Source organism: Onthophagus taurus, chromosome 7, assembly GCF_036711975.1.
Source record: "Onthophagus taurus isolate NC chromosome 7, IU_Otau_3.0, whole genome shotgun sequence".
Classification (NCBI taxonomy): domain Eukaryota; kingdom Metazoa; phylum Arthropoda; class Insecta; order Coleoptera; family Scarabaeidae; genus Onthophagus; species Onthophagus taurus.
Window position 1 is genome coordinate 27,048,992 of NC_091972.1, and position 24,599 is coordinate 27,073,590.

The 24,599-nt window shown below is 32.3% G+C and overlaps 2 protein-coding genes and 1 long non-coding RNA gene across 6 annotated transcripts; 1 reads left to right on the forward strand and 2 right to left on the reverse strand.

The window, feature by feature from the left end:
- Positions 1-14: 14 nt before the first annotated feature.
- Positions 15-21,110, reverse strand: LOC111416556 (uncharacterized). 4 transcript variants are annotated; one of them, XR_002706561.2, is made up of 3 exons: positions 20,326-21,110; positions 11,812-12,162; positions 15-290 (listed from the first exon to the last, which is right to left on the reverse strand). XR_002706561.2 is itself a non-coding variant. In XM_023048615.2 (3 exons), the coding sequence occupies exons 1-3, from the start codon at positions 12,959-12,961 to the stop codon at positions 217-219; spliced, it is 450 nt and encodes a 149-aa protein (XP_022904383.2). In that variant the 5' UTR covers positions 12,962-13,058; the 3' UTR covers positions 15-216. The 4 variants fall into 4 exon arrangements, 2 of the variants coding, with proteins under 2 accessions (XP_022904383.2, XP_071053284.1); XR_011640829.1 differs by lacking the exon at positions 20,326-21,110 and adding an exon at positions 12,522-12,765; XM_023048615.2 differs by lacking the exon at positions 20,326-21,110 and adding an exon at positions 12,937-13,058.
- Positions 6,049-11,801, reverse strand: LOC139430344 (uncharacterized). The gene is made up of 2 exons (XR_011640830.1): positions 10,943-11,801; positions 6,049-10,899 (listed from the first exon to the last, which is right to left on the reverse strand). It is a non-coding gene; the product is annotated as an uncharacterized lncRNA (long non-coding RNA).
- Positions 21,111-21,566: 456 nt separating the features above from the next.
- On the forward strand, positions 21,567-23,106 carry LOC111416662 (lanC-like protein 3 homolog). Its single transcript, XM_023048753.2, has 2 exons — positions 21,567-21,656; positions 21,709-23,106. The coding sequence occupies exon 2, from the start codon at positions 21,735-21,737 to the stop codon at positions 23,031-23,033; it is 1,299 nt and encodes a 432-aa protein (XP_022904521.1). The 5' UTR covers positions 21,567-21,656; positions 21,709-21,734; the 3' UTR covers positions 23,034-23,106.
- The last annotated feature ends 1,493 nt before the right edge of the window (positions 23,107-24,599 follow it).

Genomic DNA, 24,599 nt, shown 5'->3' on the forward strand with positions numbered 1-24,599 from the left:
AGTGGCGTATCATGTTTTTGAATCAAAAAGTTTTAATTAATGTTTTATTTATGTAAATTAAAAATATATTCCTGAATAAATCCCTGAATAATATAATATTATAAATAACCAAGAAATTAACATTCAAAAATAAAATTGTAAATTCTTATTAACCATAAAGTTAACATTACTTATAAAAACTAACAATAACTTAAAGATTATTTATAAGGTGGTTTATTAAAAACGATCTGATGTAGCTGCTTCGTATGATGGCGGAGGTGTTTGTAATGATCCAGGCGGTACTTGAGATCCTAAACAACAAATCAATAAATATAATAGGTTTTAGGATATTATATTATAGAGCATTATAGTTTCCTTTTAACATTCTAATTAATCGTATGATTCACGTAAATGCTTTTAAATCTTATCTACAAATAATGTAATCTTTATTAAAGGGGATTGCGTTAATTTGTTTTACTCAGAACTAGTGAACCTCATATTCACGTATCAAAAACACTTTATTCAATACAAAATTAGCTAAATATTATGTTTTATGAATGTTTAATGAAATTACTATAGGTTTGTTCGTAGGACAGTTTGTAATTTATTACTTGCATCATTTGATATGTGCGAATAGAATTTCGAGTTTGAAACCGGTCAGAAACGATTTGGCAGGTTTGTGTGAACAAGCTTTATACAGTGCTTCCGTAAAGCAGATTCATGGAAAAATCCCTAAAACAGATCTAAAGATTTAAATTTTATAATGGAATAGCAAGATGCATCGATAAAGATCCTTATGGGCAGTCGGAGCGCCCCACAGTGTTAGGAAGTTATGAATATCTGGCCAAAAATCTAATTACAACTAAATGAAGTTGAAAATGTTTAATACCATTATAATATCTCCTTAATGGTTAGCTAGGATTTATTTCATCTATAAAAAGTGCTTAAAACAAAATTTAGGATTTTGAAACGAATATTTGAAAATAAAAGCGAAACAGAGCTTTTGTTGTGGGTTGGGTTGGATGTTTAAGCTAATGTAACTCCGAAAACATGGTACATTTATTTCACGTACCCTAACAATAAGTAATATATACCGTCTTTTTACGAAAATAAGACATCCTCCGAAAATAAGCCCTAGTTAAAATAATGTGACAAAAAGAATTCGTTAAAAAATGCTGTGGATTTATTAAGTATAAGTAATAATATGTTTAGCTTTCCTTTCGTAAATTCTTTTCTCTTTCTTTAAGAAACCAATTGTACAATTTTTCGGGGGTAAATACACAAGAGCTTGACTTTTAATCGGATAATTTTATTTTTACACGAAAGTTTTGTTACCATGGAAATAACTCGAAATCAAAAGCATGATAAAATCGCGACAGCTTTAGCTGGAGCGATTTTATCTTTTGATTTTGATTGAGAGTTATTTCCAAAGGGTAACAAAACTTGAGTGAATTAAAAATAAAATTATCCTGATTTAAAATCAAGCTCGAGCGTATTTTAGGGAGATTAATACACGACAATTGCACAATTTATCGACAATTTTTAATTATTTATTAACTATTTTTGACTTAATTATAGTTGTCAAAAATGTGACAGGTAAACAAAAGTATATATATGGTAGTCGCGTTTTAATCAGTTATAAAATATCACGTGTGATTTATTCAGTTGAAAAACCTAGGTAACTTTTATCCACTTAAAAAATCACGTTATTGGTCGAAATATTAAAAGATCATTACTCTGATTGGTTGTATATTATTGGAGTGCATTAATCGGGGGTAAATACACAAGAGCTTGGCTTTTAATCGGATAATTTTATTTTATAAGTTTTGTTACCATGGAAATAACTCGAAATCAAAAGTATGATAAAATCGCGACAGCTTTAGCTGGAGCGATTTTATCTTTTGATTTTGATTGAGAGTTATTTCCAAAGGGTAACAAAACTTGAGTGAATTAAAAATAAAATTATCCTGATTTAAAATCAAGCTCGAGCGTATTTTAGGGAGATTAATACACGACAATTGCACAATTTATCGAATTTTTAATTATTTATAAACTATTTTTACTTAATTATAGTTGTCAAAAATGTGACAGGTAAACAAAAGTATATATATGGTAGTCGCGTTTTTATCAGTTATAAAATATCACGTGTGATTTATTCAGTTGAAAAACCTAGGTAACTTTTATCCACTTAGAAAATCACGTTATTGGTCGAAATTTTAAACGATCGTTACTCTGATTGGTTGTATATTATTGGAGTGCATTAATCTTCTAAAACACACGATATATTAGCTTTGTTTGGTATCTTGCACTAACGTACACCAGTGCACACTTTTTCTTAAAAATAGTGTTTGGTAGACTGGTGCAAACAAGTGTAGATAGTGCCGCCGCGTTTGGTAAGCGATTGAGTTTTAAAAGTGCAGACACTTTTCACACCGACTCGCCGGCAAGTGTAGGAAGTGTAGTGTAAGTCGACATAACCTTTAAGACGTATTTAGTTTTTTGAAAGTGTCAAAGTTAGATTTATTTAAACAAAAATAAAATATTGTAAGCTAGTAAAAACAATAAATAACAGTTTGATTTGTAGAAAACGTTCTATTCAATTAAAATTAAAAACCCAATAGGAAGTTCTCCGGTTAAATATAATGGCTAAAATTGAAAGACAGTTAAATGTAAAAATAATTTATGATGAAGGGGGAAAACTACAGGCAACATTTCCTTTTTTTGATTTATTCATCTTGATTCTTTGATCAATAATAAATTATTCAACTTCCTACAAAAATAATAAAGATTACATAACCTATAACTGTCATAATAATCCGTTTTACCAAACACCTAAAATTGTTACACTTATGCACTTTGAAAATGTGTTGAAAACTGAGAGTTGTCAACTGCACTACACTTGCTACACTAGGAGTATTTATAGCAAGTGTACCAAACACAGCTATTGAATGTGCTTTAAAGTACAAAATAAGGGATTTCCCCGAGTGGTATATAAGTAAAAACCCTGACAGAGAGGCACAATGCACTTGTACGCACCATCGAAGGTCCACACTGTTCACACTACGGAACAGAGGGTATACGGTGTTCAACGTAAATAATTTCAGTCTTGTAAGTCTGATTATTTAATCATACGTAATTTTATTTAAAAATATAGTGAATATTTTTATAACCCCAGTTAAAATGAGTACAAAACAAAAGAGCTATTCCGTCGAGTACAAAAAGGGAATCGTGGAAGACTCCAGGGGTGTAATTCTGTAAACAGAAGATGCTGGATCTCCGTATGGTTCGTAAATGGCGTGCAGACTACGATTACCTGTGTCAACTGGTGGACCAAGGAAATGAGAAAAAACGCAGAGTTGGATCAGGTCGGCAGTCGTTATTTTCTGAGTTGGAAGATTGCATCTGGGAATGGATTGCAGGCAGGAGAGCAATGGCTTTGGTTGTGCGCAGGGCTGATATTCAAAAATTTGCTCTTGAAACAGCAATTGAATTTGATATATCCACAGAAGAATTGAAAGCATCGTCACACTGGTTGGACAACTTCCTTAAACGATATGAACTGTCTCTAAGGAGATGAACAACATTGTTTAAGCTAGAAGACAATGAAGTTGTTAAGCGTGCACTTGCGTTTAAGCTTTTTGTTGATGGCATCGATTTTTCGAAATACCAACTCTCCAACATGATTGCTATGGATGAGACCGTGGTATTCCTAGGCCAAGGAGCTCAAACGACAGTTCACCACAAGGCTTCTTCGTCAATTTACGTTCCTTCTACCGGTTACGATAGCGCACGTGTTACCTGTATTTTGGCTATTCGTCTAGATGGCAAGAAAGTATCGCCATTTTTAATCACTAAAGGTAAAAAAGCTCAGATTCAACGTGTTTCAGGAATTTATGTCATTGAAAGTGAAAAAGCCTTGTGTACCCAAGCAGTTATAAGAAAGTGGGTTGATTTTATGCTGCCACCACTGTTGAGGGGTCAGAATAGATGTTTACTAGTTTGGGATTCAGCCAGTACTCACCGCGCTAAAGACATGAAAAACTTTCTTGCTGAGAGAAAGATTGATCAAATAATGATTCCGGCAGGAATGACTGGTTGTAGAATGTTGAGAAATCATCGATGTAATTTTGTAAAACCAGGCTTACAAGAAGTTGTGAATTGGGTAAAAAATTCATGGGACAAAATAACTGATAATGATGTTTCCAATGCACTACGAACAGGCTACTTAGACAAGAAGTATTCATTTAACGAGATAGCTATATCGTAAGACATGAGAGATTCGGACCAATGATTCAACAGGAAATGGATTTGGAAGAAAATCAGAATATAATTCAGAATTTTATTTATGACGATGTTCCAGAAGAAGATGACATGACTGTAATTGAATAAATTTAAATTTCTGTATTCTGTGTAAAATAAATATTAAATAAAAATATATAAATATACTTTTATTTTTGCCCTCCCCCGAAAATAAGCCCTAGCGCGTATTTTGGACCAAAAAAGAAAGTAAGACAGTGTCTTATTTTCGGAAAAAGACGGTACTTATATACTATAATATATACAGGATGTCTCACGTAACTGGTTCGTTAAAACTAGGTTCCACTATTCATACAGGTTTGAAATTTTGGTAGTATACGTTGTTCATTCGGAACTTTCAATCTCAAACATTTTCAAGATGGCTGCCACTTCCGATCTACCGGAAGTAGACCATAACTTCGTTATTTTAAATGGAATGCTACAGTTTTTATTACACTTTTTAATTGTACATAAAAAAATATGTTGACTATTAAAAAACAATTAAAGACAATTAAAAGGTGTAATAAAAACTGTAGCATTCCATTTAAAATAACGAAGTTATGGTCTACTTCCGGTAGACCGGAAGTGGCAGCCATCTTGAAAATATTTTAGATCGAAAGTTCCGAATGAACAACCCATGCTACCAAAATATCAAAACTGTACAAATAGTGGACCCTAAAAAAGTTCTAATGAACCAGTTACGTGAGATACCTGTATACACTGTGTACACAAAGTATGAAATCAATTCGATAAAAATTTGAGGGATATACTTCCAGAAAAAAATTCTTGAATATCTATGCTGTATTTTTTAACGCGCATTTTTTGAGATACAATTGAAATGTACAGGGTCCCAAAATTGAGATAACCATATGTTAATATTTTAAAATAGGAACCCCCATTTTTTTGTTGCATTTATGGATTCTACGTAACTTCTGAGTATTTTTCATGTAGTTGTCTCCGAAAAAATAGCAGTTAAAAAATACTGTTACTATTTTATTTGCAATAATAGAGTAAACTACGCTATTCTCTCTGTTTCTGTGTTAATTTGTGACAAATGTTTAATAATGTAATGATAACCACAAATTATGTTTTAACCCATAAGCAAGTTTAGTATTTTAACATACTGTTTTAAAATTTTTTTTATACCTATATTTATTTTTCTTGGTCCTCACTGTGTTTTACAATTTCTATATTAGTTGCAATTGACGATAAAAAATTATTTCTTTCTTCATCATTTTCAAAACAGAAAAGGCTTATAAGTTCTTCAGAAAAATCTGTATTATTCCTTGATTTATTGCTATGAAATGATGTTATAATTGGGCCTGAAGATATTAATAGTCGGTTTAAAATGTCTCTATTATTGTTTCTTGAAAATGTTTCTATTCTTGACATTTTTCTGGAAAAGTTTTCTCTATACCTTCTAAGGTCTTTATTCCGAGATTCTTGCGTATCTTCTCTTAAAGCAGGCCAATCTGGATACTTGAATGATTTTATTATTAAGTGGCTATGCACAGGAATTTTATGCACTGCCATAGGCATATAATACCAATTATATAATTGATTGTATAATAGAATTGTGTCGTTTGTTAAATTTTTAAATGCAGCAGTGTTCATTTCTTGAAAATAATGTTTGTAACATAAGCATCTGGTTTGGTATTTTAACGCGTCATTGATTTTCTTTTTTATTACTGAGTGTTGGATAGGTATTTTTAACTAAAAAAATACTTCGGACTTGTTTGGGAAGAAGGTTACAAGAAGGTTTGTTCATTACTACATTTCATCACCTGAGAATTATTTTGAACCAAGTCTTTTAGGTTTAGCCTCAACTAAAAAGAGGAGCCCTAGCCTAACAAAACCTTAGAGCAATACTATGGTTCATCAAGGACTTCGTTTTGCCTTAAATCTTTGGAGGGTTTAAGTTACAATAGATCTCAGGTTGCGATGACGAGAGGGGCTGCTCTCCACAGCCCGGCAGCAATAATAATAATAATAATGGTACCATGAAGAACGCCCGGCAATTATAGAGTTTATTTTACAGATATCGCTATATCTTCATTACTGTTTCAACCGAGCATTAACTCGAAGTCATCAAGAAGGCGAAGTTATTCCAACATCCATCATATAGATATTTAGAGGCAAATAAAAGTTGGTGTGGGACATTGACGAGAGTCGATCCGAATATTCTTCACCGATTATGATAGTATTTAAGAAAAATCGAGAGAAACTTCCGCTAAGCAAAGACTTTCTAGAATATGGAAAACATCTCACAATCAGCCTATGATGGCCTATGACCATCATGGCCTATGATCTGCCTATATTAGTATAGGCAGATTTCTATGGTTGGCTAATCGATGGATATGACCGTATTTACCACTCTTGATCCGTATAAAGTCCACGTCATATTGTTATAACAAAGACTTATCTCTCAAGATGTTTCACCAAGATGCCTACTGAAAATTGCGCCGATTTATCTCGAAGATATTATGTTCAGTGCAAATTGGGAAGAACCCTTCGTGCGCCAAAAACAGGAATACGAAAGACTTCATTGCTGAACTTATATCTCTCTCCCAATGGTGTATATTCAGTTTTACCACCATCAAGTTCCTTGAATAACTCCAGAAGGTATTGCACCGCTTCCATTCACATGAAAGTTTCAAACCTACAAACTAATTCCGATTATTTCCCGACGCAAGAACATCATGATCCTGCCGACAGACCTTCAAATGAAATCAACCTTCAGACTGAAATCCAAATTGAGATTTTATCAGGACCTAGAGAAGCTTTTTGTTTTGTGAACGGAGATAAGTGAATTAATATTTCGCTATTTCGTGATTCCTCGTAATTTTCCGTCTTTTCAAAAGTAAAATTTTAGTGGCTGCTGTAAACTAGTAGCCATGGGACTCAATTAATCGAATAGAAGTCTATATATTTTATTAGAAATAACAATAACAAGAGTAAAGACAACAATAAAGCCAATACGGTCACGTAAACAATATCGCTTTAAAATTGTCACTGTAAAGAGTTTGCTGTATTCTAAACACGTCTTCACAACTGCTCTACTGCATCGATTCTTGTTTGATAAATTTTAGCTTTCATAGCACGCCAAATGAAAAAAGCAAATGGATTTAAAGATAATCTTTCCGGATAATTTTCGTTTAATTACGTGATAATGCCTATTTTAGATTTGGTAGTAACAACATTTTAATTAATTTAGAATATCACAAACACAACTTCGGTATATTACTGACTACTGAATTTTTCTTTAACAAAGCAGAGCATTTTTGATTCTTTACAATTTCTTATAAGTAATTCAAATCGTCTCGATTCTGTTACCATTAAAATGATTTGATGGTGACGCATTGTCCAACTAGTCCAATATTATTCCTTTAATATTAATTAATTACATAAATGATTGTAATTAATTGCTTTTTCGAATAATCAGTTACGTTTAAAGTTCACGTTTAAAAAATTTAAACGAGTAATAGATAAATTATGTTCAATTGATTTATTTTGCTCCATTATATATGACGTAATAGTTTCATGACCATTTAATCTTGGAACACTTGTAATTGTTTGTTATATTTTATTGCAGATATGGCTAAAATTTAATGTATATTTTGTTTGCATCGCAGACTTTTTTTCAATTTCCCCGAAACTTATCTACACTTGTATTTAATCTACACCCCGTTTTAAAGTGTATTTGATGATGAAAAAAGTTCGATTGTGAAAATAATTATTTTTTTTAATTAACGTTCATAGTCAAATGTACAGATTTTTTGTGGGGAATCCATTGGAACATAATACACAGGCTGTTAAAGTTTTGCCTTAGAAAATCATATAGATATTATACAGTGTGTCCGTAAAGTAGCGGATATAGGCAATAAAATCATTATAAACAATTTATGAAAAAATCCTTAAGATCCTAAAGATTTAAATTTTTTACAATTTTTTGGTGTAAATTTCAATTTTTTCCGCCATTTTTTAAAGAGTTATGACGTCATCGATATTCTTTTGACTGCAAGGCAAAGGGGCAAGGAAACCCTTATGTTACTGTCACGGGTATTGGGACGCATTTGGACATTAATAAATCAACGGTTCATGAAATTTTAAAAACCGCAAAATATTATTTCTATAAAGTAAACCTCATTCACGAGCAATGAGTCGTAGTCTTTCCAACAACAATTTTGTTACGATGACGAGGACTTTGTCAAAAACATATTTTTTCCGACGAGGGAACATTCACATTGAGTGGACATGTAAATAGACAAAATTGTCGGTATTGGGCTACACAAAATCCACATTGGGCAAGAAAGTCGCACACCCAATATCCGCAAAGCATCAATGTGTGGAGCAAAATAGTACGGGATACTGTCCTCAGTTCTTACTTTTTGAGGAAACCTTACCTGTCTAACATAATTACTAATAGTTACTCATGGCCACTGCTATTTTTATTATGTCAAGCAAATTTGAAGAAGTTAATCTTTAAAGTAATTTTTCTCGAAAATTTTAGATTCAGAAAAAAATCCTGTTTCATATTCCGTAATAAAAAAGGATTGCCATTTGAAAAAAATCGTTGACGTCATAACTCGTTTAAAAATGGCGAAAAAAATTGAAATCTACACCAAAAAATTTAAATCTTTAGACCCGTTTCAAGGATATACCTATAAACCGTTTATAATGATTTTATCGTCTATATCCGTTACTTTACGGACACACTGTATGTTTATTCTAATTCAGTTATTGTTGTAATTTTGCAAATATGGATAAAATACTGGTGTTTGTAGTATCAATTTCCGATAATTCCGGAATTCTCGATAATTTTTAAATACTGGTGTAACAGCAAAAATATTTGTTTCGGTATTCATAGAATTTTTTTAATCCAACCCAAGTTACTAATAAGTGTGAACTTTAACACAAGAATTTTTGGAGGTACTTAGTTCAACTATTATACAGAAACCATTGTTTTCATTTATATATTAATAGAGATGCCAATATATTACTCTAAGAAACGGAAGTGTTTAAATCTCCCCTACACATAGCCATACTCGATAATAAATAAAATATAAATTGTAAGAAATCCATATGAGACTATTATAGTATTAGAATATAAACAATTATAAAAACCAAATGGGCCTCAAAGTCTCAATTTATTTTAAAATTTTTTCTTTTTAAAATATGTTTAAATGTACATGGTACATGTTTCGACTTTCGTCATCATCAGCCAAATCTATAAACATAAGCAACAAATATATTAAAACGTTAAAGTAAATTAAAGCACTACTTACAGTCAAAGGTGTAAAAAGGTAAAATACATCAAAGAATAAACACGTTCAACACATAATCACAATCAAAAATACTTATAAAGTATTTTAAAAATAAACCACTTTTAAACAAAATAAAATTATAGAACGAACGACCAAAATAAGAAAGGAAAAATGTCTGTCAAACAACACGAGAAGAAACACAATGAAGCGGTCAAACAAGAAATATTGACGAATAAAAATCGGTATTCATGTAACCAAAATTAAAAAGAATATAAACATCATCAAAAAATTATTAATATTTAAGAAAAGAAAACAACGGTTTATAGAAATCATCATTACTTTGATCATTAAGTAGGTTGGAATTCATATTTTTTTTCTCTTTATCAATTTCTAGTCTTTCCAATAAGTGAAGTTTAAGACCCTTATCACATTTATGAATTAATTTAACGTTGTCATAGTCAATAATATGACCTGTTTCGATGTGGTGTTTAAAAACGTTAGATGATAGCCTATTTTTGTGTTCTTGCATTCTTGTGTGTAATTTCCTACCAGTCTGACCGATGTAAATAGCTTGACAATTCTTACACTTTATAGAATAAACACCACTATTGTTACAATCTTTCTCAATCTGTTTGTAATTCGAAAAAATGTCAATAAGCTGATTATTGCCTTTGAAACTTATGTTTACGTTATATTGTTGTAAAAGATGTTTAATTTTACAGTTAATTCTGTTGTAAGTGAGTGACTTGAAAATATTATTGGAATTTATTGTTGGCGTATATAGAGGATCGTGTTTAATAATATTTCTGTACAGAATGTTATCAATGATTCCTTTGGGAAATCCATATTTAGATGAAGGTTTGAAGATAAAATTAAGTTCTTTAAATCTGGATGTATTGCTAATGGGGTATGAAAAGACGCGATCAATGTATGAGCGGAATGCAGCAAGTTTGTGGCTGTTACAGTGGTGTGATAAGAAACTTAATTTTCTTGATTTAACTATTGATAGAGAGCATCAAAACTTTAATTTTGAAATCTTTCGAAAACCCACTTCTCTTAACATAGTTATTCCTGACGATTCCAACCACCATGGTACCGTTTTGATAGAAACACAAATCCTAGAAATTCAACTCAAACGGTTTCGGTATTAAGAAGTCGTTCACCATGACTCGGCACCGTTCGTCTGTGACAGTTACCGAGTTTCCATTGTCTTCTTCACCATACTCTTTTTGACTATAGAGTGGTGTCTCATAGAGAACACGATTATTACTGGTTGCTCAAAACTGGGTATTTTGTTTCTTTACATGTCCAGAGCGGTGGAAATACGCCCCATATCTCATCATCAATTTCTAAAAAAAATCTGGCGCTTCGTTATTCAGCTGCAACAACCTCTTACCTCTTACTGTATGCCATATCAGTTTGGCGATCGGCACCAGTTCTTGAATCATGTTGTTCGAAAATTCTTTGAAGACACCGCCGAGAAATGGACTACTGCGTTGCGCGTTTTCGCGTCCATGTTGATGACTCCTCCTCGACACTATCTCTAAAAACTTGGATGTTCTCAAGTGACCGGATTTTTTGAGACAACCCAGGTGGTTTCTGATCTAGCGTTGATCTAGTATGTACAAGTCGAGCCACACGGCGAATTGTTTAATACTCAAGTAGTCAAATAAAATAGGTGATACATTTTGTGTCACCTAGTAGAAACTGAAATTTTAATTTATTTCAAATAATACTGACATCATTCGAATACTAGAAGAAAGGGTTTTATGACGATAACAAGAATAATCCCAAACAAACATAACCGTTTCAAATCCCAATAGATATTGTAGTAAAACTCTAAAACTCGAATCCTAAGTGAACAAAACTTGTGTAAAACTAACTATTTTCAGACCTAACCTACTTTTAGTGCAATAAAAATATGCAACAATCTAGCATTGAATAACAACTAAAGCTGTAACGTTAATTAATTGAATTATTTTTGTCTAATTTAACAGTCTAGGTATTTTTTAACTTTTATAAGCTCAATTAGTAATAGCAAATCGATTATCAGCGGCAATAGTCACAAGTTTACTGTAAATAGTACAAGTTTATAAACTTGGTAAAGATATATACTCTGTAAAGATATAGTACTATACGTTAGGTTAATATTTTCTTAATAAATTGTTTAATAGATTAATGTTTTTATGTGATATTAGGTTAAAAATGAATAAGAAAACTTCTTTGATTTGGCATAAAGTTTAAAAAAATAACTATAAATAACACTAATTACCTGAGGCAGATGGAATAACACACCCAATGGCAGAACTATTATTATTATCATTACTTGCCATTGGGTGTAAAGGTACAATTGGATAGGGTGCTCTTCCTGATGAAGATGTTTGAGTTTGTTGCAGTGGTTCCGGGTGTAAAGGTCGAAGTGGATAAGGTGGACCAGAACTATAACTATTATTTCTTCCTAAAATAGACGATTGAGTTTGTCGTACTTGTTCAGTTTGAAATGTTTGGAGTGGATAAGACGTTCCAGAAGTATAATTAATAGTTCTTCCTAAAGTAGATGGTTGTTGGGTTCTTTTTGGAGCACGATTTCGAGATCCTTCTTGTCCTTCATCACCACATTCACCTGAAAAATAAACGCAGATAATTTAAACTATCACATAAATTAACGGAAATTTAGATGTTACTTTCTTCATCTTCACAACACCAAAACAGAAATGCTAGCAGTAAAGTAATGAATATAACGACAAATATCGAGAACCACGCCATTCTAGAGGCGTTTTGAAACACCTTTTAACAGTTTAACACACCTTTTTTTATTTCTCTTTTTTGTTTAGTTGTCTATAAACAAAATCAATTTATATTTGAATCTCAATCGGTTTAAACAACGCTAAAAATACTTGATAGTCCCAAAAGAAAGATAAAAGTAAATATTTTCACTAATTGTAAGTAAATAGAGGCAACAAAAATGATTCTCTTTTTTACCTTCATTGTATTCTAATAAATAATATCTCCAGAATACTATTAAGCATAAATTTAATATAACTGTAGCGATATATCCGTATTGTCATGAGCACAAAGAGTTTTTCGTAGTTAATATAATTCCTTGATTTCTTATTTATCTCTTATTTGTGTACTATTCACAGGCTAATGTTCTTAAAATGAGTTTAGTTTAAACGCCGTTGCATAATGGAAAATAAATATAGAGACACGGTTGGTTACACTTTAATGCAGTGCTGATGTCAAACAAAACTTTAATATCTATTTTTAATATAAAATACAAAACGACACCAGCAACCGATTACGACAAACAAACAGTAGGGTCATCTTTTTTACCTGCTTTGGCGATTATTAATAAATATGTCCAATACATAACTATCAATATTGATAATAAAATTACCATTAATATTATCAATATAACCCATGTTCTCAAAATTTCCATGATTTAAGTATGGATTTGACCACTACACATGTTGCATTAGTTTAATGAACAAACACTTGTGTTTACTTGTGCTTAAAATAAGTTTAAGCAGCATTCTGTCATACAGAATATATTTATAACTTAATATACGTTCCAAAAAGCATACCAAGCAAACCAATAAAATGTTCTGCTAATTAATATATTATCAAATACATATATTAGTATAAATTGGATCATAATATTAATATTTTCATAATATTTTTGATTATCTATTAATAATCTACTGTGTTTTACATTATTGCATATATTAGTCTCTTTGTAAACATATAATTTTGAATGCGATATCGTATTTTTTAAGGAAATAAAATGTTTTATTTTCGTTACCTGATGGTTTTATTAACCAATATATCTACCATCCTTTTAAATCAACATCAGTAGAACTCTGAAGCTTAAATATAACATTAAAAAGACAGTTTTTTAACATAACTTTTCTCTCAGTATAAGAACCTCGTAGGTTTTACTGTTAATTTGTGTCATGTTATGTTGAGATTATGTACTAACAAATTGGAAACAACCAAATATGGGATATTTGACATTAAATTCCATAACGTATTTAAGCTCTAGGTATATATTATATAGAAAGAAATATAGAGTTCTATTTATTTACCCTTGCTGACTCTAAAACTAGTTTCTATATAAATTCATAATTCCTTCACTTCTTTATGCTAAAAATCGCAGTGTTTTCTAAACTTGATTTATGTGCAACAAATAACTTATTTAATATTTTTACTCACTACAGATTTATTTATTATATTTTATTTTTCCATTGCAATTCTACAGTGAGTCAAACTGCTGACCCGATTGTTGCGTAGGAATATTGATAAGTAATGAGTAATGACTGACATCTAACGACAAAGCCCAACGAGTTTCCGTAGAAAGAGAATGTTGTCACACAGACATGGGAATGAGCAAGTAGGTTTAAGGTCAGTTATGGTTTAATCATCAATATCTTATGCTTTTTCAGAGAATTAGTCGTCGTACAAGACTACTGTTAAGAGTTGGCCTATCCAGCCAGACTCATCCGTCTAGCAGTTAGTTGCGGAATATAAAGGAGAGGCTACGGAGGCAGTCGTCGCTTGGACCATTGAATCCGGAATATGCTTGACAAGTTGTTCCCCATACGCTTCATGTTGAAGTATATCGTACTTCAGGTAAGGAGTTGTGTAATACTTTCTCCCTATTATCTTCACGTTGATGACCAGCTTGCCAAGGATTAATTTGACTTGATTTAGTGGATTATTTAACTGGAATTAACGCGAGGTATGATGGGTGCGGGGCTCTCTATCATCTTATACAAAAAGATGATTGTGCTTTACAACAGGAAGGGAGTAGTTCAGAAGCTAAACACATTTCATGGACTATCCATTTGAATTGTATTCGTCGTACTTTAATAAAGTTTGTGGGAAAGATTGAAAAACGTTATTGGCTCGACGTGCCAATAAACAGTCTAAGAGGTAAAATTGCAAAATGTCGTATGATACGTTCACCATCTGTGGTGGCATCTGATAGCAGTCGTAAGTTTTAATATATATTTTTATCGTTTCATTGCATACTCTCCAAATTTTTTTGGATCTACACCCGGTGTTAAATTCTGAATTATATAAAGTCCCTTAATAAATATTTCGTCGACACCGGTAATTTCTGCGGATTTCACAGGTATTTTCATTGTTTGTATTACCATTTACTTGCTTTGATTTATCAATTATCAAACCAAGCTTTTTACGGAATTGTGTCGGGACCAAAACCTGACCGCTTTCGTAAGATCTACCTTTCCCATACGGAATATGTAGAATCATCTCCATACGTCTCAAGCAACTAGCATTGATAAACCATAGCGCAATGTATTATTATTTTCTGTTTACTAATTGCTAATAGACTCAAAATATTAATTTGGCTTTGAATATCGTCGAAGTCGATTGAAATTAGCCGACAAAAATGCTTTACGCAGTTTCTTCATCAATCAATCCGATAGGTATAATTTGGTACAAATCGTCACCTGAGAATTATTTTGAACCATGTCTAAAACACAATCTTACTATATGCACTTGTATTTACCAATGATATTATTTATTATTAATATAATTGTTGCCGGGCTAAGGGGAGTGGCCTCTCTCGTCACCGCGACCTATAAGATGTATTGTAACTTTAGCCCTCTAAAAGTTTAGGGCAACTGTAGGTCCTTAATGAACCTTAGTATTGCTCCAAGGTCTTGTCCCTTTATATGTCGGTAGGCAACCGGGTTGGGTCCAATGAAGGGCGTTTTCGCTGCCTCTCTGACCAGCTTGTCCGCCTTCTCATTGTCCTCAATGTTTCTGTGATCTGGAATCCACCATAGAGTAACATCATTGCCCTTAGCGAGTTCTCTCAGGTTGTTGGTACACTCTCTGATCAGTGCGGAGTAACACGTGTAGGCCTGAATTGCTTTTAGGGCGGCCCGACTGTCTGAAAATGTTTATAGATGCACCTTTCTGCCCCTTTTGTAGGTTCAAAACGGTGCAGAAGTTTATAGCAAGAACTTCTGTTTGAAAAATGATTATGTCCGAACTGAGGGGCAATTTAATTTGGCTATTTGGTCTACTGATGCCCGTGCCTACTCCGGATCTAACTGTCTTTGAAGCATCGTTGTATCAGGCTAGGTCCTATTTTTAGTTGAGGCCCAGTCTTCGTTCAATCACCCCTACTTCTAAATATGACCTTATACGGCTGGTGTATCCATGACAACAGAGCATGCAACAAAAATGAAATATGACTTGATATAGTAGAAACCACGAGAGCTGGCAGTGACTTGACGTTTAAAAATGGTATGAATCAAGATATGGACGTGCGACTTAGATTATTTCACCACATACATTTAAATGTATGTTAGGTTAGTAATGTAGGTTATATGTCACACATTGTCAAATTTAGGAGAGGTTAAGCAGCGAAAAATTGTTAATATTAATTTATTTAACAAATACTTTAAAAGGTTATTTACCGGCCGCAAGGGATTAAGTAAGTTTTATTTAAACAGTGGTTCATAATTTATTTCATTTTCGGCTTGTGAAAACACTGACAGATTCCCTTAGAGTTACATCCGTTAGAAGAACAGACGTACTTTTTCGAGGTGGCTATTTGAATTGTACAGCAGACATATTAAACTAATGCTACCTCTTTCTAACACACATTACTCTATAGCGGTTTGTGAATTTTAATTTACTACGTATGGCATTTGTAAGAGCGGAAAACGATGATTTACTGCCAGCTCTCGTGGCGTCTACTATACCACTAATCTTAACATGACCTTAGAAATAGCCTGTAGTTACATGCTACGTTATATGCTAACGTTTAAATCCAAATTACTGCTTTGTAGACGTAAAGGACTTGGTTCAAAATAATTTTCAGGTGATGAAATGTAGTAACGAAAAATTAGCGTCAGATATATCAAATAATATTCGACTTCCCAGCTAATACTTACTTATATTCGTTTTGTCCGGGTGAGCCATCATATCTCCACTTGCTATACAAAACAAAATTTTTGATCCAGGTTTATAAACTGATTCAATTAATAGAATTCTAATAATCGTATGATTCTCAATCTTGTGAAGATGTCTCGCGCTATTATTATTCTGTATGCCAAGTTTAATAGTTATTTATATTACAAGTGGGCTAGAAATATAATTACTGTATGAGTGTGGAGAATTGCACGACGAGGTCGTAGACTGAGTCATGTAATCACACGAGTACTGTAATTATGCACTAGCCCACGTGTGATATACAGCATTTTATCTACGACTGTTAAAAATTACTAAAAAATCAATTTCATTAAAAAAGTCTATTTGACATTTATAAAAATATTTTGAAATGATTGTTGACAATTTTGAATTGTCAGTTTCAACAACATGTTTACTCATCTGGAATAAGTGTTTCGAAATGTAAAAATATAACAATTAATGTTTATAATAAATAGTATTGTTTCTCTTTAAATAGGTAGCACTTTTTCTTTTGTATTGTTGCTCGTTTCAATAAATTAAGTCTGTTCTGATTGGGCTAAAAATGCGTTACGTAATGAAACCAGTGCGGCAATGAACTTCATTACGTAACTCAAATCACCTCAAATGAGTGTGGTAATAATGACTTATCCAAGCAGTCGTAGATAAACTATCTAACCTAACAAAAGTCATATTATACAGCGTGTTTCATAATATATGCGCAGGGCCAAAAATTTGAAAAAAAAGTTTCTATCAACTTACCCTCTAAAATGCACCATTTTCGAGATACAGGGTGTTGAAATTTAATAAAAAAAAATCGTTTTTTGCGAATATCTCCGGAACCATTTATCTATATAATTTTATTTTATAATTAAAAAAAATTTATGTAAACGTTAGAACAAATAACAAAAGCAAGCATTAACATCATAATTGCAAAATAAAAAAAAATGAAAAAATGATACAAAAGTTGTCTTTTCAAAATTCTCTAAACCGTAACGTATTTCGCACATTTCAGCGTTTATGTAAAAAAATATAAATTTATTTTTAATAACTAGGCTAAATTTTATAACAAAAGCTACCTCCTGTCAAAATAACAATTAGTTTGTACCTGCAAAAAGTAAACTTGTATTACAAAATTAAAAATGAATTACACAAACGCTGAAATGTGCGAAATGCATGGTAATACGGAATGGCGTGCGGTAATTCGGCAGAAGTAAGGCGGTTGTATCAAGAAAGACATCCTGATCGCCCAGTACCGCACCATAACTTGTTTCTACGCATTCACCAACGACTATGGGAAAATGAGAGTTTTAAAAGGAATACTGCTGATAATGGGCGGCTTATGGAAGTTGCAAATCCCCAAGTAGAAGAGGCTGTCACAAGTACCAGAAAAATTGCTCACAACTTAAACCTATCTCACTCGACGGTTTGGAGAATTTTGAAAAGGCAACTTTTGTATCCCTACCATATCCAAAGAGTACAAGCCTTATTGCTAAGAGATTTTCCGCCAAGATTGGCTTTTTGTACATGGATGCAAGACAAAATAGCTCAAAATCCTGAGTTTGGGACCGAAGTTCTGTTTACCGATGAAGCATCTTTCTCGAAGGATGGTATTTTCAATTTTCACAATAACCACATATGGGCAGAAGAAAATCCACATGAAATTGCAGAAGGCCATTATAAGCAACAATTTTCCGTAAATGTTTGGGTTGCTATCGTCGGTGATCATTTGATAGGCCCACATTTTTTATCGAACAGATTAAACGGTGCCGATTATCGACAATTTCTAGAAGAAGTACTGCCGGAACTGCTGGAAGAGGTACCGCTTCAAGTGAGACAAAACATGTACTTTATGCATGATGGGGCTCCAGTCCACTTTAGTTTGGTTGCTTGCCAATAGTTGGACGACGAATGGGCGTCTCAAAACCGTACTTTTTCCAGTGGCGTAAAAGTTGGGGAGAAAAACAACCACTTCCCCTTCAAAATCTTCACTAATTATGACTTTAAAAAAATTTTTTTCGCACAAAACTTTGCCTATTATGAGTAGAAAATGCTTTCAAAAGCTGTTTTCTGTACGATAAACGGTTCCGGAGATATCCCCAAAAAACCAATTTTTTTAATTAAATTTCAATACCTTGTATCTCGAAAATAGTACATTTTACAGGGTAAGTTGATAGAAACTTTTTTTCAAATTTTTGGACAAGCTATCACATCGTAAAGTCCTGCGCATGTATTATGAAACAGCCTGCATATACAGGGTGAGTTTTTTTCCATGGAGATCTCGAAAACTAGCGGAGTTAAAGAGACGATCAAATAGGGAAAGAATTGCAGTTTCATGAACTCTTTAATGAGCTTTTTGTTTTTTGGATGAAATACATGGCTAACCTGATATCTCGAAAAAATCGTTTTTTTGTTATATCGTTCGATACCTATGGCACCGCTATTATTGATTTTAGGAAAAATGTCTAAAGGAAAAATTTGTAGGCTATTACATGCTTAATAAAGTAGTCTAACTGATTTTTTTATTTAAGTAATAATTTTTGAGTTATGACACAAAGTTGTAATTTTTCTAATGGAAACCATAGTTGGCCATGACTTTATAAAAAAGTCCTTTTCTCAATGATTCTAATGATATACCACTTGACATAGATATTTTTATTAATTAATAAATTATAGCCATTTATTCTTCCATCTATGAAAACAATTGATAGATACGTTTGGAGCCATAGGTATCTAACAAAATATTACAAAAAAAACGGTATTTTCGAGATATCTAGTTAGCCATGCTTTTTATCCAAAAAACAAAAAGCTCATTAAATTGAGTTCATGAAATTGCAATTCTTTCCCTAGTTTCCCTATTTAATCGTCTCTCTATCTCCGCTAGTTTTCAAGGTCTCTATACCAAACATGGGAAAAAACTCAGCCTGTATATATTTAAACTATGTATGTGGTCGTCAGACAGTAAACAAAAATAACATATCCGAGCGTGACGTGGACTCTAACTTTTAAAGTTATAACTTCTAAAAAGGCAAATGTTGGCAGCTGTTTTTTTATATGTTTTAAAAAATAGACTTTAAAATGACATATACTATAGAGCCTATACTAAAAACCTTCTATGATAAGATTCATTTGAAAAAAGAAATAAATCATGACTTTCAAAAAATCCATTTATGATCAGCTAATGGCTCAAATTTTTCATAGTGCAGCGCTACAATTAAACAATTATTAACAGCAACTTACAGGTATTCTTCAGCTTTCTACTATACTTTGTTACAGTAGTGAAATAATCAAATCACATCAACAGTTATAATAAATAAGTTACAAAAATCAGCGTGTGTAAACAATTCAATGTTTTTAATTCATTTAGGAAGCAATTTGTACTTCACACACCTACAAGAAACTCATTGCTGATTAAAGCCATTGGGATAGAGAAAAATGCAGCAGGAATCAATGGACTGAGGTAGAATTAAAAGTGTTTAGGTTGAGTGACAGTTGTTTACAAAACTATTAGTCAAACTGTTAAGAGAACTGAAATACTAAATATTTATGTTACTAAAAGTTCTAGTCACCTAGGAATCCATATACATGCAACATATTAAATGGTATGATCTATTTGAAATGCAAGTATACCTGAAAAGAATTTCATTTCAGCACATACAGATCCATCAAAATGGTAAAGTTGAATTGTTGCATGATAACAATTTATTCACTTTAGAAGTAGACAGTAAGAAAAACTAGTACTTAATAAGTAAATAGATATTATATTCTAGATTCCTATGTGCAAGACAGTAAAAAAAATAAAGTAACAGTGGAATGAATACTATTAATAAATATTACTTACAATTTTCTTTTATATTGATGCATAAACTTTCCTCAATCCAAAATATAAAACAAATCTCCTTTCTTTTAACTTCATCAAATAATTATTGGTAATAGCAAACACACATTGTGTCATACCGCCAGTATGGTCTTTACAAGAAAGAAATGTCCAATTCCTGGAATCTAGCTCCTTATTTTGCACTTTAAGCCTATTCTTTATATCAGCAGCACTTCCCATAGTTGGAATCATTACTTTTACTTGTATCAACTTGACTTTATCGTATGATGTAACACAAAGTGTAGGACCCCTTAGTTTGTGCCACTTTTGGTTATTGTTGCATTCCAAAATTACTGATTCAAGCCATTTTTTCAGTCGTTTATTAACATTATGAAAAACAAGACAACCATGGACAAATGTAGAGTTTTTTAAGTATCGAGATATTTTGTTGTGTGATTGCTTGGATTTTTCCTCCCAAATATTGTATATTAGTTTTGTTAGAGTTTTTGTTAATTTTTCTTGTGGAAAGTTTGTTGTCGCAATAGCTAGTTTTAACTTGGACTGTATTGAATATTCACAGGCATTCCTTTTTGTTTTATTCATGTGATTTGTTTTGAACCTTTGTCGTTTGGCAGCTATATGTTTCTGATGAGTCGTTAATTTTTTTTTTGAAGTTTTTCTGTGTTGATTATTAACTCCTGTGCTTTCATTATTCCACGTTTCCATTGTAAATAAGATAAAATTTTCCAATTTGCGAAGAAAACAAAGCGAACCTTTTGGTTAAACCCGATTAACTAGAAAAAAATAAATAGTTCTATTCAAATTGTTTTACGGCTTTCAATTATCAGTTCATAGATGGCGCCGTTTTCTGGTAGGTTCCTCTGTATATTATTGTGCATTAAGATCATAACCAAAATTTAATTTTTATTACTCGATGTATTAAAAAACTATTTCGTTATATTCACATATTTAGATTGAAAACTTCAAGTAGAAACTTCATTTTATAAAGAAATTATTCAAGATTATAGTGACCTCTAATAGTCACAGCCGCAAACTTCAGTTAACTACATTCATACTCCAACTATTATGCGTATTTATAAAAAAATAATAAAATAATCAATAAAATCAAAGAACTTGTTCACTTTTTATAGTATAAATAAATAAATTTGGCACCGATTATACAATATTTTCTTGATTTTGCTTTCATTTTACAATTCCAGGTAAATACTTATTTATAATTATTATAGATGTCGCTGATTTTTGACATTTCATTACAGACGTAAAACAAAAATATTTTTCGTTTTATATATAAAAATAAACAAACATTGACTTTTAAAAACTAATTTATAAAAAACGTAAGTACCGTACATTGCTTTTAAATAGTATAAATAAAATCCACATTTCTAGTTTAAAATGACCGAATTAGCCTTTCAATGAAACGGGCGATTACTAGACTGTTTTCAAAAATAAGTTCTTCAGATACCTCTACAACCATGTCACCAGGACGTTTTTTTGTCAATTCCATGTCGGATCTTGCCCAGGGCGAGCTTGTAAAACCTCTGACGGAGGCAGTGGTAAAGCCAACTTTAAATGAAATGGTAAATAAGATCACAACAAAGTATAAGGCGACTTTAAGAAATGCTGAGGATGGTTTATATCTTGGAACGGCAGGAATAGCTTACATGTTCTACCATTTAAGTAAGATTGATGCGTTAAAAGAGCACCGTGAGATTTATTTGCAACAAGCTGTAGACTACATAAAACCTGCTCTTGAGCTATGCTTAAAAAAGCATGTTCAAAAATCAGATTTACCATCATTTCTGCTTGGAAATGCAGGAATTTATGCCATTGCAGCTGCTATATTTAACACACAACTTGATTTTAGTGAGAGCACAAAAAATTTAAATTTATACATTGAAGCTGGCAAGATCTGTAAAAATATTGAGTTTTTAAGTTGTGGTTCTGACGAATTATTTGTTGGTAGAGCTGGATATTTATGTGGTGCTCTTTGGCTTCAAAGAGAACTTGGACATAATTTCAATCAAGATGATCTATACGAATTATGTCGTGTTACAGTGGAATCAGGGCGCAATTATGCTCAACGTTATAATTTTCCAACACCATTGATGTACTCATATTATAATGTAGAGTATTTAGGAGCTGGTCATGGTTTAGCTTCAATTTTGTTTTACGTCATATCCGTACCAGGATATATAGAAGCAAATCCAAAAGATGCGCGTGATATTCGAGCTAGCATTGATTATCTTTTATCCCTACAAGATTCCGAGGGCAATTTTCCAACCGCGATGGATGAAATAAACTCTGCACATAACGAATTGGTTCACTGGTGTCATGGTGCTGGGGGTACAGCTTATCTTTTTGCTAAAGCTTACCAAATTTGGAACGATCAAAAATATCTGGACGGCATAAAACGTTCTGCTGACTTAATTTGGAAGAAGGGTTTGCTGAAGAAGGGACCTGGTTTATGTCATGGAATCGCTGGAAATGGATATGTATTTTTACTTCTATATCGCCTCACCCACGATTTGAAATATTTACATCGAGCGAATTGTTTCTTCCATTTTATGTACAACGATGAATTTCAAAAAAAAGCTCGTACACCTGATAATCCTTATAGTTTATATGAAGGCTTAGCTGGAACTGCTTGTTATGTTGGAGATTTACTTAATCCAGAAAAGTCCGAATTTCCTTTTTGTGATATATTTTCTTAATTATTTCGAAGATGTATATTATATATATATAATTTATAAATTAAACAGTAAAAATAAATCTTATTAGAATATATCTTTTAATTGTATAATGGTTTAATGAACCAAAAATGGTGTTGTAAAGTTGGCAATGTGAAATTTATATTTTTATAGAATATACAGGGTTAGGCACGGGAATCAAACGGTTTTGGAAGGGCTGTTATTCTCTCTGTAGCGGTGCCGTGGTAGGCAACTAATGGCTGGTTTAGGATATCAAACTATAACCGTAGCAGTAGTTGTAACCGTAACGCTAAGGAACTTAACGCTTACAGCTGACCCGTTTAGGAAGCAACTTTAAAATTTTAAAATTTAAATATGTAGTCAATAAAATAACGAGAAAAGTACGGAACGTTTAAAAGTAAAAGTATGTGGTGAATACTCTGTTCTGAATCTCTCATCTGATATCAAAAAGCTTTTCATTTTAGATTAATAACTTATTTTCTAAGAATATGAACCTCAATGCAGGTAAATGTAAAGAAAATTAAAAATTTTGCAAGTATGGGAAAAGTTTACTTAAAATTTCACTTTTTTTTTACTCATTATGCAAAAAAAAGCTCTTAAAATCATGATATCATGTCAAAAGTTGGTTCATGTTGTAATTTCATAAAGAATCATACTATCAATTTTCATAATGATTGGTTCATTACGTTTTGAGTTAGAGTTCCCGCAAATGTGAATATAGTCATTTTGAGAAAACGCGTTTGAAAAAAAATCTCGAAAACTAGAAATGTAGGAAAGTTAACAATAATATAAAGTAGTCACCGATTAATCCGCGATTCCAGCACCATACATTAGTCCTTCTTCTTCCTCATAGGCTTCATTTTGCGCCTGCAGCAGTGCTTTTCGAGCTTTTCGACCTTCCTTCGACTTCAATGAACTACGTCGATTTTGTCGACTCACGCTCTGGTTATCTATTTGTTCAGCGTAGTTGAAGCTTTGCGTACCTACTACAATTCCTGCTTCGTTCATGATCATCAGAAGGGATGAATTTCCTTCATTGAATAACCCCGCGGCTAAGTACTAGTGATGTAACGGATATTCGCATCCGCAACTGCGGATAATCCGCATTGTTTTGAGGATCCGCATCTGCATCTGCATATAGTTTAACTGAGCTCCGTTCCAATAAATAATTACTAATTACCAATTAATAGTTTACTAATTACTATTAATTACAATAAAAATATTATTTTCATGAAAATTTTAGTACGTAACTTTTTTCATCCGTTAAATCCGCATCCAAAATTCGATGACTTTTAATCCGGAGATGCAAATGTTTAGGAACTAATCGCCAAATTGTGAAATTAAAGCTTGCATTTGCGTTTTGCGTGTTGCCACCTAAACATCTTTCCAGTAATTCATCCCTTGATAAATCCTCATATATATGCAGAATTTCCTGCTGTATGTCGGGATGCAATGGAGTAGGATGCGGTGCAAGCTCCATACCAAGAGCTGTTCGTTTCTACCACACGCACCAGCTGTCTTTTCCCTGTGGGCAACACTCGTGTCGAGGATTTTCATCTGTGGATATCA

Bases quoted from the DNA above. Each gene is read 5' to 3' on its own strand.
- LOC111416556 (XM_071197183.1), bottom strand. From the start codon at position 12,978: ATGGAAATTTTGAGAACATGGGTTATATTGATAATATTAATGGTAATT. The intron at 12,163-12,872 runs GTAAAAAAGATG...TTTATTTTTCAG, and splicing joins ATTAATAATCGCCAAAGCAG to GTGAATGTGGTGATGAAGGA. The intron at 291-11,811 runs GTAATTAGTGTT...TTTGTTGTTTAG, and splicing joins TGTTATTCCATCTGCCTCAG to GATCTCAAGTACCGCCTGGA.
- LOC111416662 (XM_023048753.2), top strand. From the start codon at position 21,735: ATGAAACGGGCGATTACTAGACTGTTTTCAAAAATAAGTTCTTCAGAT.